At 32.6% G+C, this 15,312-nt stretch overlaps 2 protein-coding genes across 10 annotated transcripts in view; both read right to left on the bottom strand.

The window, feature by feature from the left end:
* LOC108737595 (nucleolysin TIA-1) overlaps positions 1-15,312 on the bottom strand; it is a 744,862-nt gene that overhangs the window by 31,072 nt on the left and 698,478 nt on the right. The window lies entirely within an intron of this gene.
* The window catches only part of LOC108737555 (filamin-A), a 35,732-nt gene that overhangs the window by 13,917 nt on the left and 6,503 nt on the right, over positions 1-15,312 (bottom strand). For 2 of the 5 annotated variants that reach the window (XM_025977859.1, XM_025977860.1), the window contains exons 3-21: positions 9,850-9,991; positions 9,662-9,791; positions 9,398-9,603; positions 9,226-9,240; positions 8,515-8,894; positions 7,930-8,130; positions 7,692-7,861; positions 7,409-7,634; positions 7,052-7,350; positions 6,717-6,973; positions 6,414-6,655; positions 5,445-6,011; positions 4,481-4,819; positions 4,044-4,216; positions 3,678-3,964; positions 3,472-3,622; positions 3,244-3,411; positions 3,014-3,144; positions 2,814-2,949 (exon numbers count right to left, since the gene is read on the bottom strand). In XM_025977859.1, the coding sequence (XP_025833644.1) occupies positions 2,814-2,949; positions 3,014-3,144; positions 3,244-3,411; positions 3,472-3,622; positions 3,678-3,964; positions 4,044-4,216; positions 4,481-4,819; positions 5,445-6,011; positions 6,414-6,655; positions 6,717-6,973; positions 7,052-7,350; positions 7,409-7,634; positions 7,692-7,861; positions 7,930-8,130; positions 8,515-8,894; positions 9,226-9,240; positions 9,398-9,603; positions 9,662-9,791; positions 9,850-9,991 (4,220 nt within the window). The remainder of the gene's footprint in view (positions 1-2,813; positions 2,950-3,013; positions 3,145-3,243; positions 3,412-3,471; positions 3,623-3,677; positions 3,965-4,043; positions 4,217-4,480; positions 4,820-5,444; positions 6,012-6,413; positions 6,656-6,716; positions 6,974-7,051; positions 7,351-7,408; positions 7,635-7,691; positions 7,862-7,929; positions 8,131-8,514; positions 8,895-9,225; positions 9,241-9,397; positions 9,604-9,661; positions 9,792-9,849; positions 9,992-15,312) is intronic. The other 3 variants (XM_025977869.1, XM_025977866.1, XM_025977874.1) reach the window with 3 other exon arrangements.

The raw sequence follows: 15,312 nt of genomic DNA, 5'->3' as shown, positions 1-15,312 counted from the left end.
TTCGAACAAGTTTGCTTGTAACTTATGTATATTTAGATCTAACATAACGACTAAATTATACGTTTTCCAACATGTGTATTTGTCAGAGAAAATTGTTTGTAACTGCAATAATAAATAATTATTACTGCAAACACTGTTTTAGGAATTTACATTATGCCTAAAATACGTTTTGTTAAAATTCAGTTAATTCCTCGTAATAATTTAGTTAGTACACTTAGTAAGGGACTAATAAAATTAGTATTTTTAATGTACGTACCTACCACAGAAAATACTTGTTTAAAAGTTATATGCAGTTTCGCTACTTTAATGAGATATGCACCTAATAAAGATGAGAGTAACTATTTTTGGAATAATGAAGAAAATTCGAGCTTAATCAAAGCGTTAGCTGAAATCTTAATTTTAAAAGCAGCGTTAAAGACTCTTATAAATTACCGCCAACTAAAACTAAAATTAAATTTCTAATTTACATGAACTACTGGCAAGTATTTCTTGCAATAATACCGGGGAAAATCCAAAGTTACAGCATAAAGAAAGCTAAAAAACAGTTTAGTTTTCAGTTAGTCAATGATAAGAGACATACCTCTAAAAAGGACTAAGATGACACGGATTGTAAGGGAACGATACATTAACTAACTTATAAAGTTAGACAATAAAATTTCTTGCACGTTCAAGTTTGAAAAATTTCGGGTACCGCCTACAGACGAGGCCCAAACACTCGGTAATTTTCGATTGTTCTCGGGAATAGTATCCTTTTTGAACCCGCAAGCAGTAAAAAAACATTTGTCCTTAAATTTGCTACGAAAAAATTTTTCCCTACGAAAACCTCCACTTTGGAGAAATGAGACAATTTAATGTGGAAAAGTAAACTAACGTATTCTATAAAGAAAACAAGTCCTAAATTTGTAACGTAATGTGGGAGGGGAACAAAATATGACGATCCACTATTATAATTTGTTACATGAGTGAGATAGCAGAATAGTGAGAAAATAAGGCAGCCTGCACAATTTTAATAATAATTTCACCCAACAAAGCCTTTTGCTGTTCATGATATCCTAAAAGTTTATTGTCATGCCAACAGAATAATGTTCATAAGAATGTGTTAATTTTTTTTAATAATTACTTTAGAATTATGTATTAGTACTACTTGTTGCATTGAATTGTCGGAGATGTAAGAGTTACAAGCACTAGTAGGAGCGCTTCTTAAATTACATCAAATTTATATTCTAAAATTGACTTTAGAGACTGAATCTCAGGCTTGAGCATAATTATACCTTGTCCTAAAATAACATGCTGCATTTGTAGCTATATTTTATTTTCGTTTTTAAGGGCAAAATCTCAATCAGCATTTTTATGTTTCGCGATTTTCTTGGCAGTCTTTGGTTGTTAATGGCAGTTGGGTAGTATAAATATAAAATTTACCGCAGATTTGTTTTGCAGTATTATTTTTAACTGAAGACAGACTTCTTTTATTATTCTTTTAAATCAACACGTAATTTGCATTTGAATTGAACAGATGTTAGAAGAAGAATATTAAAAGTGTTTTTCTTTTCCAAAACACAAAATATTTATAATAACTTTTTTGCGTATAAAACTGTCAAACAATATTTGCAATATATAAATACTAGCGCACAATTTTTTAATTATTATGACTTCCTAATAAAAGTCTTCTTCCTACAAAAATAGGCCTCAACTTTCACAATTACCCTACTTTTTTTGTCAAAATCTCTAGTATATATGAAATGCATTTTTAAATTAATTTCTACCAGAATATGTGGTTGATTAAATAAGTAAATGGGTACCAAACTTGAAAAATGCGTTCAAATGTCGACTTAGTACTTGGAAATAATTTTGACTCCTATGCAAACTTTTCGTTATTAGAGTTGTTCAATTAAATTATTAAGTACATATACCTAACATCATAATTTTGTCATCAGATGTTTTCATTATTGGTATTAGAAATTGCATTTGGAATCAGCCCAATATTAAACGACAATATATTAACGCGATTGGTTAATGAATGTTTAGACATAAAGTACAGAACATAGATTGTTATTACAAGCAGTTTACGTGTCTCAATAAACTTAGTTAATTAATTCAGCTAATTTATTGAATAATGAGAGATACCTAATTAATAACTGCAATTTATTTTCTCAATAAAAAATGTAAAACGTTTAGAAAATTTTTAGAATAATAATTTCAAACTGTTCCATGTGTGGTCGATTACATAAACTTTTCCCAATTTCGGTGATTAATAAAATTTGTGTAATACACTTTACCCAATTAATTATTTATTGTAGCATTTTCTTAGTTTGACGCTACTACCACATAAAGCTTATCAAATCACATACATTAAGCTTACAAAAACAAAATTTATGATGTTTAGAAAACTGATTAATTACAATTTCAAAACGTATTCCAAACATCATAAATTTTGTTTTTATAAGCTTAATGTATGCGATTTGATAAGTTTTATGTACTTCAATATAAATCCTATTTAATTTTACCCTTTACTAATAAATGTAAGTTTGTCTTTTAAAATCAGCTATTAGTAAATTTATTCTGACTGTAACTAAAAAAATTATAAATTAAACTGCGCGAAACCACATGTAATTAAATTTTAATTAATTAAACCTTTTCTGTATGAAATTATCAATATTATAACTTTAGATTGATAAATATATGTACTTATATGTATAAGTATAAGTATTTAAATTAAATTTGATGGTAAATGCCTCAAAAAAGTTTAATTTCTGACCGTTTCTTCAATCAAAATTTTATTCTGCTTAAAAAATATATTAAAAAACTGGACTTACCGTGAACGTGTAAAATCCTCCAACAACAGGCTGTCCTCCGAACTTTATGCTCACAGTGTACTCTCCTGCATCTTCCACGTTGTAGTAAATGCTGACGGTGCCATCTCCATTGTCAACGATGTCGATATCCACATCACTGAAGCAATAAAAATAAATTAATTAAGCATAAGGAATATTTACTGTACAAGAGTAATTTTTACCTTCCAGAAGTTGAACGGATTCTACAGGTAACTGCACCATAGCCGGCATTTTCCGTGTTTACCGTGATACAGTACTCCTCGCCACTCATTACAGTTTTTTGAACACCTTCAGTTATTTTGCATTTATCGGCCTATAACAAAAAAAAAAAATAAATTTGTTAGACAAACAAAATCAGAAATATCATGAACTATAAAAATGGTACTTCTCATGCTTATCAAAAACTACTTACATTTCCTGTGGCATGAGCTTGTATAGAAAACGGTGATTTTGGCACATCTTTCCCAGCGTATTTAATTTCAGCTTTATAACGTCCACAGTCATCAGGGACGAAGGTAGCTCCATAGGTTCGATCACCGTTATCAGTTATTTTAACAGGTCGTGGCGTACCATCAGGCCCCTTAAATTGTTTATTAACTTGTAGCTATATTCCTTTGTTTTCGAAAATCACGGCACTTACCACTATCCGTACTTCTAAGTCTCCATATCCGGCTTCATTTGTATCAATTTTTATTGTAGTTGGAATAGATGCTGGAACACTTTTGTCAGTAGGAGCGATAACTTTGACTTTATCGGGTTCAGCATACGGACGTACTTTTATAGGGAAAGGACTGCAAGATATATTTTGGTTAGACATTTTTAAAATTAATAACCTTTAGACCTTACCTGTGAGGAATATCTTTATTGTTGTAAGTTATCTGAGCCTGGAGATTGGCTCCTTCGCCGGGAGGAACGTAGCTAACGTCATAAGTTCCGTCTCCGTTATCTACAACCTCAGGTTTTTTGGGCAAGGGTCCTTGATCACATTTAATATTCACAGCCAATGGCGCTCTTCCTGATTTAGAAGCGTCGATAGTAAATTTAGTTGGCACTCCTGCTCTAACTTTCTTCGGATCTAAACCTGGACCATATGCCTTTACTAGATTTGCATCCACGTCGCAATCAACATTAACCTGAAGATAATTATGTTTGATGTTGACATTTAATAAAAACATGTTTGCCATATTTCTACGTCAAAAACATTCAACTTACTTTGAAAGGCGAGCCTGGAATGTGCTGATCAGCGAACTTAATGGTGACGTCATACTCTCCAGGTTCGGTAGGAATATATTCAACCGAACAAGAACCGTCTCTATTATCTTTGCATGTCATTTTTGCCTCAGAAGGCCCTTCAATGGCCAATCCCAGACCACCTTTACCAGCTCCTGTAATCAAATGTATCAATAAAGAAAACGTTGAACTAAATAAAAGTTTTAAAGCTGCAGGCAATATATTGCCATCTAGTGTTATTTGCTGTAAACTAGGTATGCTACATATTTCCTACACCTGGGTGCTACTTATATCATTTTGCTTTTATGGAATAACTTCGGTTAGGTACTAGTGTATTGATGAGTGTTAAGTTCAAAATTACGTTTCATGTTTGGTAGTTTCAATAAAATAATCACAAACCAAAAATATATGTTGCTTACCTTTAGTTTCAACGGTGAAAAGATTTGGTTTGTCGACAAAACCTTGTTCCAATCCAGGTCCAAAAGCTCTACATTTCTTGGCGTCACAACCCCGTCTAACATTTACAACAAATGGAGAACCAGGCACTGGCATATTATTATAGAAGATATCTATCGTATGCCGGCCTTCTTCGAATGGAGTATAACTAACTTTGTAAGTTCCATCAAGTAATGGGGTTACCAATTTTTCAGTTTGAGCTCCCGAAGGATTTGTAATGGTACATGTTACTTTGCCGTCGTCGCCCTTCGGAATTGCTCGTGCGTCAACGGTGAATTCGGTTGGAGAGTCCACAAAAACACCTAAAAAAAAGAACATATTAATGTTGGTAATTAAACAAAGGGATACTGTACAAAATACACATGCATGAAAAATATACAGTATGACAAAACGTAAAGTCGTCTAAAAATTCTAAAATACAAAACTATTGTATACATTTTAATTTTTTACTGTTTTATTTTAAATATCACTGTTGCTACAAATACGTCACGTACAAATGTTTCATATTAAAAAATATTTAACTACCGTTTGTTAGTTGGGAATATTATTATTATATTAGGAACGAGTTTTTTTTTTTGTAAACTGTAGGTATAAGTATTCATTCGGTTTAGTTTAATCGGGAAATAACTAAAGGAACACACTGAGTAAGAACTAAATTTAGTAAAAGTGTATGGGGAGGAGTATATCAACAACGTCAATGTGCGAATCCTTTTTTCCAGCATCTAATACTGTTATTCAATATTAGACCTATACAATCCTTAACAATGAAAGAGGAAAAACAAACGATGACGATGCTCTTCTCCATGCCTCAAGCAAGGGATAATATAATAGTATGGTGCCCAAAACACAGAAAACATGCTCATCACATACAACAGACGTAACATCGATACAAAGTTGCCTGTTAGAAAAGCGCACACACTCTTTTACCATGCAACTGTATTCCGTTGCCAGACACTTTAATTTTGCTAATATCAACTTCTGGAACAATAAGTGCTTGAAAAGGACTTCCGGGTATGTGTTGATCATTAAAAGTGATGTTGATTCCATAATCGCCAGCTTCGGTGGGTAAGTAAGCAACAGAACAGGTGCCATCTCCATTATCCCTGCAGTTAATAGCAGCCTCGCAAGGACCTTCCACAGTAACCCCCAAACCCCCTTGCCCTGCTCCTCTGGTGTCGATCATAAATTCGGCGGGCTTGTTGACGATACCTCTATGAAGTCCCGGGCCAGAAACTTTCACCTTCATCGGATCGCCACCAGTTAGGCAAGTAAGTCGATAAGGCTTTTGGGATATGGGCTCGCCACCGAAGGTTATGCCCAGAAGGTATTCCCCAAGTTGTGTGGGTGTAAAATTTACTAAATACCCCTCATGTGTAGGAATAACATGAGCCTTTACTTTGCTACCCGAGGGGCTGGTTATCGATATGGCAAACTCTGCTTTGCCAGCATCTGGTGTTATTACTCGGAACTGTTGTAAACTGTTCACAGGTGCGGCTATTTTACAATATATTTGCGTGTAAAAGTTTTGCTTTTTAGTAAACTGCTTGTGCAGTTAAAATAACTATTTCTGTTGAAATTCGAACTAAAATAAAAGAAAATCCTGTTGAAATTCGAACAAAAATTCAAACTTTACTAATAAAAGTATGAGTTAATTATGGGAGTCATTTTGGTTCGAATTCCAAGCAAAAATTTTTACCGAATAAAATTAAAATTACTAACGAGTTAATTAATTACTTCCCAGTTGTAGTCCAACGTACTTGTGTCATTCTCTCCATTCTCACAATTTATAAAAGATAACATGCAAAACGTTTATGCTGACTGATATGATGTTCTTGTATAGTTTTGGATTCTTATGCAGTAAAAGTAGGTACCTACTACAAAAGTATGTATACTTACTAGGCTCTAGACCATCGACGCGAATTTTGGATACATCAACGCTCGGTTGAACCCTAAACTTTACTGGTGTGCTGGGAACTTTCAGTCCTCCATAATGGAGAGTGCAAGTATGAAGTCCTGATTGAGGTGCTTCATAATCTACAGTGTATGTTCCATCTTCATTGTCAGTTAGCTGCACTGGAACTTCGCGTTTGGTATCCTCATTTCTTAAAGTTACTTGTAGATCACCTTGGCCAGCCTCCCTAAAATTTTATTATAATACTATAAGTGATTTGAATTAGTACAGGAAAATTTGTAATTTACCTGGCATCAATATTGAAGTGAGTGGGGGTATTTGCTTTAACACCATCTTCTAAACCAGGGCCGAAGCATTGTACTTTCGAAGGATCTAACGGTTCCGAAACATAGACTCTGTAAGGAGAATTTTTGGTGGCAACTCCTCCAAAGTTGACTTGAATAGTATGTTTGTTGCCACGTGTCGGAGTGTATGCGCATTCTATTATTCCGTCTGGTTTCTGGCCAAGATGGATATCTAGACTGTTACAATTTGAGTCCATTACCTAAAATTTATTCTTCAATGTTAACTTAACACCAGTAATACCACAATAATAATTATTGATTAAGTGATTTACACCTACTCTGACATCTACGGGAGCAGATCCGGCTTTCCTGGTATCAATGAAAAATTTAGTGGGCTTATCTTTTTCAACTCCTGTAGGTTCTATTCCAGGTCCATAGACTTCGACCTTATCAGGAAAGTAATCAGTGCTAGGCAGAATTTGAGCAATGTAGGGGCTTTTTGGAATGTCTTCTCCGTCACAAAGGATGTGTACTGCATATTCTCCTGGTGCAGTTGGATAATATTTAATATCAGCCGAACCATCTTCATTATCATGACAATCTATTTTGGCTTGAGATGGACCTTGTATACTAAAACCTATTTACAAGGTTTTACGGTGAAAAAAATAAATAATTATTCGTAAATGTAATCATACCTAAAGCACCAGTTTCTCCATTCGTCTCGACGGTAAATAGAGCCGGGTAGTTTACAACACCCCCATTCAATCCAGGTCCAAAAGCACGGATCAGAGTTTCCTTCTGGGGGCCAACATTTACTTCAAAAGGAGATTTGTTGATTTCTTTACCGCCGTATGTAATCATGACGATGTAACGCCCTTCCTTCTGGGGGTGGTAGACCGCGTAATATGTATTACCATCAACCTGATGAGGTAAGAAGCAATAAAAATCTGTTAATTTTAGAGTAGGTACGTTTCAAACCTTCTGTATTTTGAATGGAACTTTTACACCTCCAGGTCCTATAATGTTAACATCTGGCTGTCCTTCACCAGCTCCTTCGGCAAATATTCTAAAATCTGCTTCATCGTTTACCCTGACGCCGGTAGGTTGCAAGCCTCTTCCACTAGCTCTAACTTTTCTGGCATCAGATACTTTAAGCATTTACAAACGTTGATTAGTACTTATTAAGAAATGCTGTAGTTCTTTTCGTTATCCTCACCTGGTGATATCCTAACAGGAAATGGACTTTTTGGTATTGGCTTCCCAGCGAAAAAGACATTAACTGAATGAAGACCAACATTTGGAGATACATATTCACAGCGCCACAGATCAGGGGATGTTTGACGGATCTTTACCGGTACACTGTTACTTTTTTGGGCAGGATCTAGGATAATGACTTCAGGAACTCCTTTACCGGCTCCTGTAATATTAAAAAATTAAGACACCCTAATCTTTTGGTCAAACATTCTCAATAAATTAAGCAAACACTTGAACTGAATGAAAAGAGTAAACTAGATATATATTATACTGTGTGTCCAGTAGTATGTATGAAATTCATAAGCACCCTTAGGCCAGTGAAGGATTCACACTGACGTGTAAATGTACTATGAACCTACAGATAATATATTACTATATATTGATAATTACTGCTAACTGTAATAGATATTAGAAATGATTCACAAGCAGATAAATCAAATTGAAAGTAGAAACTTTAGTAGAGCCCTAGTCAAATGTTTTAAATACTACAGTTACACTATCTATAGCTTAATATAATAATTAACTTATTTTTTATGTACCTACGTACCTTTGGTAGATATGTCGAAATACGTAGGGCGATTTATACAGTTACCATCTGGCTGGATTCCGGGTCCAGAAGCTGTAACTTTAGTAGGATCACCTGCGTGACCCTCCACCAGTACTTTGTAAGGACTCTTCGGGACTTCACGTCCTGCAAACTTGACGTTAACTGTATGCTCTCCTTCCATTTTCGGCGTGTAAACCACTGAGTACGTTAAATTTCTGTCGTTATTAAATCGGACTTCAACTGGTTCTCTAAGTCCCTTAGGATTTGTTACAGTTACATCAACTTGGCCTTTACCAGCTGAGAAAGTTTCAACAGTGAAGTTAGCTGGGGCCCCAACTACAGGACCTGTTGGTTCAATTCCAGGACCATATACTCTTACCCTTCAAAACCACACTTACTTTAATATTTTTGCCTATTACAAAAATTATTACCTATACAGTTTATAAATGATAAAAAATACAATCTCAAGTCATCATAATAGGTAGATTAATATAAGTACTACTACCTACATATAATTCCACAAAATTCAAATGGCATTTTTGTAGCATTAATTTCTTTGTAAGCGTTCACGAACAGCATATTTAACGTAACTGTTTATAAATTTTGGAATTACGAAAACAGAAGCATCAGCGTGTTAATCACAATTTAACATATAATTAATTAGATAGTTCAAATCAAAAATTTGTTATTTCATCTCAACGTCGCACTTACCGAGGTGGAGGAACGCTGATAAGAGAAAAAAAAATTTTATCATTTGCCAATTGTAAACTTTTTAAATGTTATGGTTTCACCCATTTTATGTTTTAACTAATTTTCTTAAATAATTTTAATGGAATAAAACATAAAATAGGACAAAAACAAAATTATAATGATATTTTCGTACCTGTTCGGATTGGTTTTTGGTCTCAGTGGAGCACCTGACTTAAGTTTCGCATTAGGATATTGAGACAAATAGGTCATCATAGATTGTTCGTCTACATTTGGACTAACCATTTCTTCCGGTTTTATAAGTTGAGGAATATTCAACCAATCATCTGCAAGTCCCATGGCCTCTGAAGCATTTTGCAGAGAATCTTTGGGGTCCCAGTCCTAAGTCGAATGATAGCAATATTTTTTTTGTTACCAAACTATTTTGCTATACACGTACCGGCCAATCAGGGCAAAGTCCTGGAGCGACAGCATCAACAAGAGCTCCAACTGCTTTACCATCTGACCAATCTGATGTGAAGTTGGTAATGGGCAGATCAGGAATTTTATTTTGTATCCAGTTGAGGAGCCTTTAATAATTCCATGTAAATATTCAAAATCTTTCGATTTTGCTGCTATAATTCTTACCTTTGTTTCGGTGTCGATCCTTGCGGCGCATTTCCATCATCTTCACCCTCCCACATGGGCAAAGAAATGGAATAGTGCAAAATAAGGGTCCATATCAACCCAAGAATTAACTTTAACTTACAGTCTACGATATGGGTGGAATCTGAAATAAATCACATCCAGTGTTAACATAAATATAAATANAAAGTGGGAAATAGTGAAGTATTTTATCAAGTTTCTGTAAACCTAATAAATAATTTCGTTTTAGTCTATTTGTTGTTCTTATGTATTTAATCATAAAAATACTAAATTTTCACAATATGGATCAAGTACATTTTCCCTCTGACATTTGGATGTTTTCGGCTTTTTCCTAATTTTAGCAAAAAAGTCATTTTAATACTTCTTATAAACACAAATATGTATATTCTGTTAACGCATAAAGAAGTGTCTGCCTAATAAAAAATTAAAAACACTTGCTTTTGAAGGAACATCAAAGGGTCCTAACCTTATTATTTTTTATCAAATAGGTACTACTCGTTATTTTACTTCGAAATAATACAATTATTTTTACCATTTTCTAAGATGATATATTAATATTTTGTATTGCAAATAACGCCGTAACTAAAATTACTTTGGTCAAAAAGTTTGGTCGCTGAATTGGTAGTTTCAATTTGCTCAAGTCAATGTGCGCATTTTTTAATGAAATCTGAAATGGGAAAATAAAAGCCCAGTATAAATTGTATCAGAGATCAACGACACCCAGACATTTCAAATGTAGAACTAACAGAGAATGGAGTCTACACAAAATTTAATTGATGTAGGTTGTTTAATCAACTTGAACCAAATTTTTTATTTGACGGTCAGTAATATATAACAATTACTTTATATTTTACCAAAAAACTTTAAAACCAAATAATGACAACATAATATGTTCTACAAACCCCATACAAAAGATTCACCAATGTTTTACCATGTTCTTTAATTTTTTAATTTAATCTAAATTTTAAGTTGTTAGTGTTATGTTAGACCTATGTTTCGTGTTTTTGAAATTCGGCACCGTTGGTTGGCCGCAGATATTCAAATAAGGTAAGATTCGAAATACAGAATTCAAAAACTTTTTAAAAAATTTAGGCAAACTAAATATGGAACACTAAAGAAACATAAATAATCGGTTATTTAATTACTAGCATTACTTTGTTTTGTTTAAATATTTAAGTTGCCAAGATAATTAAATTGTTTTCCTACAATTTTTGATATTATATTATATCACATCGCATACTAAAAAAATGTTACTTGGAAGAATCTTTTTCAAATAAACTTATATATACCAATGCTATGTACATATTACGTAATGCCCAAGGTGTTTCTCGTTTAACCTGTATTCTGAGTAGCCATAGTCGACAAATCTTTACTTCTTATGGTAATCATTCACCTTTACTAACTAGCTCACATACTGTACAATGTATATTATATACCCATGTGCGTTAAAATACATAAGTTTGATACTTTACTAAAGAAGTGCATTTACAGTTAAAACTACTTATAATTATTATACAACTATTCCCAGACAGACTTCACAGATAGATAGTTTGGGACGAAATAGGTTTATACTAGTGGTCAGTGACCAGATGAGGGTTCCATAAATAAGAATAATTAAAAAAGAAACGTAGGTGCTGGATCACCACGTGTATTTAAACGTAAATGATAGAGACTATCATGCTTGACACAATACAACCTAAAGAACCATCATTAAAAGAATTTCAATTTATTTAGACAAAAACCGACCAACGTGATTTAACTTTTAGGAAGCATCTAGGAATGTTTAGTAGTCTTTTTATCACTTTTCTCATGTTTTTTAAATTTTGGAGATACACCAATTAAAATTACAAAAAACAAAACTTGCAAAATATATAGAATAATTTACGCAGGTATAATTCTATAAATATTATGATAACAATAGTTAACCATAAAAGCCACCTAGTATCACTACTATACAAGAGGCAATTTAGGAAGGCGAAGTCCGCAATAAATTATATATCGAAGGAAACCCTTTTACAGTAAAATACGACTCCCTACTTTTTAAATAGACAAACAACTCCTTAACTCATCTACCTATTATCACTATTCCAAAAGAATGTTCAAAAGATTGTACGAGAGTCAAACAAAAAGTTAAGGATGTTGGTGGCCACCGTTCAACTTAATGGTTTAAAAAACTTCATAATTCGCAAATTTCTTGCATGACTGTTTCGCCTATTGGCGTACTTCACATTTTTTTAACGTGTTAGTCATCATATTACGATTATCTGGTCTGTGCAATTAATATGTGAGTCTTCTCGTCGGTATAATACTGTATGGGCATTCTTCAGACGCTAGACATGAGGAAAAAAACAATCGCGAAGAACAGGTTATTATTAACAACAAGCAGCTTAAAAGTATTACAAGGTCAAAAACGTCAGAGAGATTTGATGTGGTTCAGACTACACTTAAACACACGACTATTTTTATAACTATGAACAAAACTAATAACTATTTCCAGCAATACAACATTTAGTATGTCGTGACTAACGAAGAGAATTTGCAGAATTTTATATCATACTGTATGACGAAACTTTTCTTTCGGAGCTACGCCTTAGGTAGGTACTAGACACTCATTTGGGGGAAGAACCTAAAAAGGTGCCTAAACGCTGCAAGAAAATTATTCTCAAACCGTTTTATTACTTCTGATTTATTTGAGGAAATTGTTAAAAATTTAATTTGTTTATCAATAATGACTTGCGGCACAATCAAAGACCACAAAATGTGATGTTAATTATAACCATAATTTAAGTGTGAGATATTGATAATTGGTTATTCGCTTTTATATTAATTCTTAAACCGCCACAAGACCGTCCTGAGATAAGTAGAACACTTAATGAATTTACTTAATCAGATTATCCATTTTTTAGTTAAGTTATTCTTGCTACATCCTTGATCCTGACCAGTAATAAAAATTTCAGGACAATGACTTCTTTGTTAAATTGTATTTATATGTACAATGTCGTTATTATCATAAAATTTTCTATCCTTATCTAGTGCCGAACTACTATATTTTAAAAAAACCATCGGAATTCTTTCTTATTACGTGAAATAATAGGTAGCAAAGTTGTAAGTAGTATAGGCACTTGATAAAATACAAAGGTTTTAAGTGATAAAGTCATAAAACTGAAAGGTAGCCTAGGTATAAAAGGATTTGAGAACAATTACGTAGAAAATAGTAAAACCAACGATAAATACATACTAAATTGTGCACTTTACAAAGCCATTTAACAAGGAAAACATTAGACAATGTTCCTATTCACTTATGATTATAAAAGTTTTCCGGAAAAGGGGTTTATATCCTACACACTGTTCGTTACAATTACCAATGTTTTGTCACCTAGTTGTAACTTCTTGTCTACTACTATTATGCATTCGTAAACATAATATAATGTGATAAAACATCGCTGTTACACATAGGTAAACTAAATACACCCACTGATTCTTGATTCCAACATATAAAAATATAATAAATTTATGTTATATTAATTCACGAAAGTGGGAAATAGTGAAGTATTTTATCAAGTTTCTGTAAACCTAATAAATAATTTCGTTTTAGTCTATTTGTTGTTCTTATGTATTTAATCATAAAAATACTAAATTTTCACAATATGGATCAAGTACATTTTCCCTCTGACATTTGGATGTTTTCGGCTTTTTCCTAATTTTAGCAAAAAAGTCATTTTAATACTTCTTATAAACACAAATATGTATATTCTGTTAACGCATAAAGAAGTGTCTGCCTAATAAAAAATTAAAAACACTTGCTTTTGAAGGAACATCAAAGGGTCCTAACCTTATTATTTTTTATCAAATAGGTACTACTCGTTATTTTACTTCGAATACGTTATTAAAAAATATAATGTATAAAAAAAAAGATCACTGAATGAAACGAGTAAATTATGCTATTTATGTTTGAATCAGTGTTTTTGTAGATGACTTATTTAAATCGTTCTCGCACTTAAGTTATATCAAGATATTTAATGATAAGGGGGCAATTAGATTATTTAAATACAAAATATGCTAATATAAAGTGAAAGCATAAGTATATTAATAGTAAGACAAGGACCTGCCTTTTTAAACCGATTCTGGATGCTATTCAGATCGAGCAACAGAAGATATATTTTTAATTAAAAAAGAACGTCAAACACTTTTGCATTTGCAACATTTTATTTCTTTCAATTTTCTTTATACTTTATACCTACTTAAAATATTGCATTGGCAGTATTGTGGTTTAATATAAAAGAAAAACCCGTCAAGAAATTCTATGTCTATTTTCGGTAATGAAAGTTAACCAAGTTCTCTTTGAATGGGCATGCATACAAAAATATTATTGTACAAGGAAAATTTCATTATAACTTGCTGTCTGATATCATCACATCAGACAGTTTGGATTTAGTTCGTTAAATTGAAATAATTAATGTAACTTAGTCAAATTAGGGAATGCAATAAATGCTAACAAGACAAGCAAACTAAACGCAAAAGTAATACTCAGTCAGCAGACTGTCCGTATAATAAGCGAAATAAGCTTTATTCTTAGCTGACACTGTATTTTATTTGTAAAAATTCAATTTCGAAATGCTTATTAAAATTCACTTTATCAATGATAATAATAACAATAGGGTGAGCAATTACTACTGGCCCAATAATTTATTAAGGACTTCGCCTTTCTAAATTGACCCTAAATTACGAAATACCCAAAACTTCTCCTAGTTCTGTTTAGCTTGAAAAAAATTGAGGAAGAACGTAGTCAAATGTCTCACTTTTAATCAAATAACTTATTAGGGACTTTGCCTTTCTAAATTGACCCTAAAATACGAATTACCCAAAACTTCTTCTAGTTTTGTTTAGCTTGAAAAAATTAAGGAAGAACGTAGTCAAATGTCCCACTTTTAATCAAATAACTTATTAGGGACTTCGCCTTTCTAAATTGACCCTAAAATACGAATTACCCAAAAGTTGTCTTCGTTTTGTTTAGTTTGTTGCAACAGCCCTATTGATAAGAATGAAAGAAGTACAGATACTTAGTTCTCTAAGTCTAATGATTTATCGGAGACTTGGCCTTTCTAAATTTACCCTATAGTACGAATTACCCAAAACTTCTTCTAGTTTTGTTTAGCTTGAAAAAAATTAGGAAGAACGTAGTCAAATGTCCTACTTTTAATCAAATAACTTATTAGGGACTTCGCCTTTCTAAATTGACCCTAAAATACGAACTACCCAAAAGTTCTCATAGTTTTGCTTAGCTTGTTGCTATAGAATTATTGATAAGAATGAAGGGGTAGTAAAATAGTTATCTTTTGGCCAAATAACTTATTTAGGATGTCCCCTTTTTAAAATAATTCGTTTCGAAAAGACTTTTCCAATTTAAAGTTATATCAATAATAATAATAATATATTATTTTTTGG

This window comes from Agrilus planipennis, unplaced genomic scaffold (genome assembly GCF_000699045.2).
Source record: "Agrilus planipennis isolate EAB-ADULT unplaced genomic scaffold, Apla_2.0 scaffold15, whole genome shotgun sequence".
In the NCBI taxonomy this organism is placed as follows: domain Eukaryota; kingdom Metazoa; phylum Arthropoda; class Insecta; order Coleoptera; family Buprestidae; genus Agrilus; species Agrilus planipennis.
The sequence above is the reverse complement of the archived record's forward strand: the minus strand, read 5'-3'. Positions and strand labels throughout refer to the sequence as shown.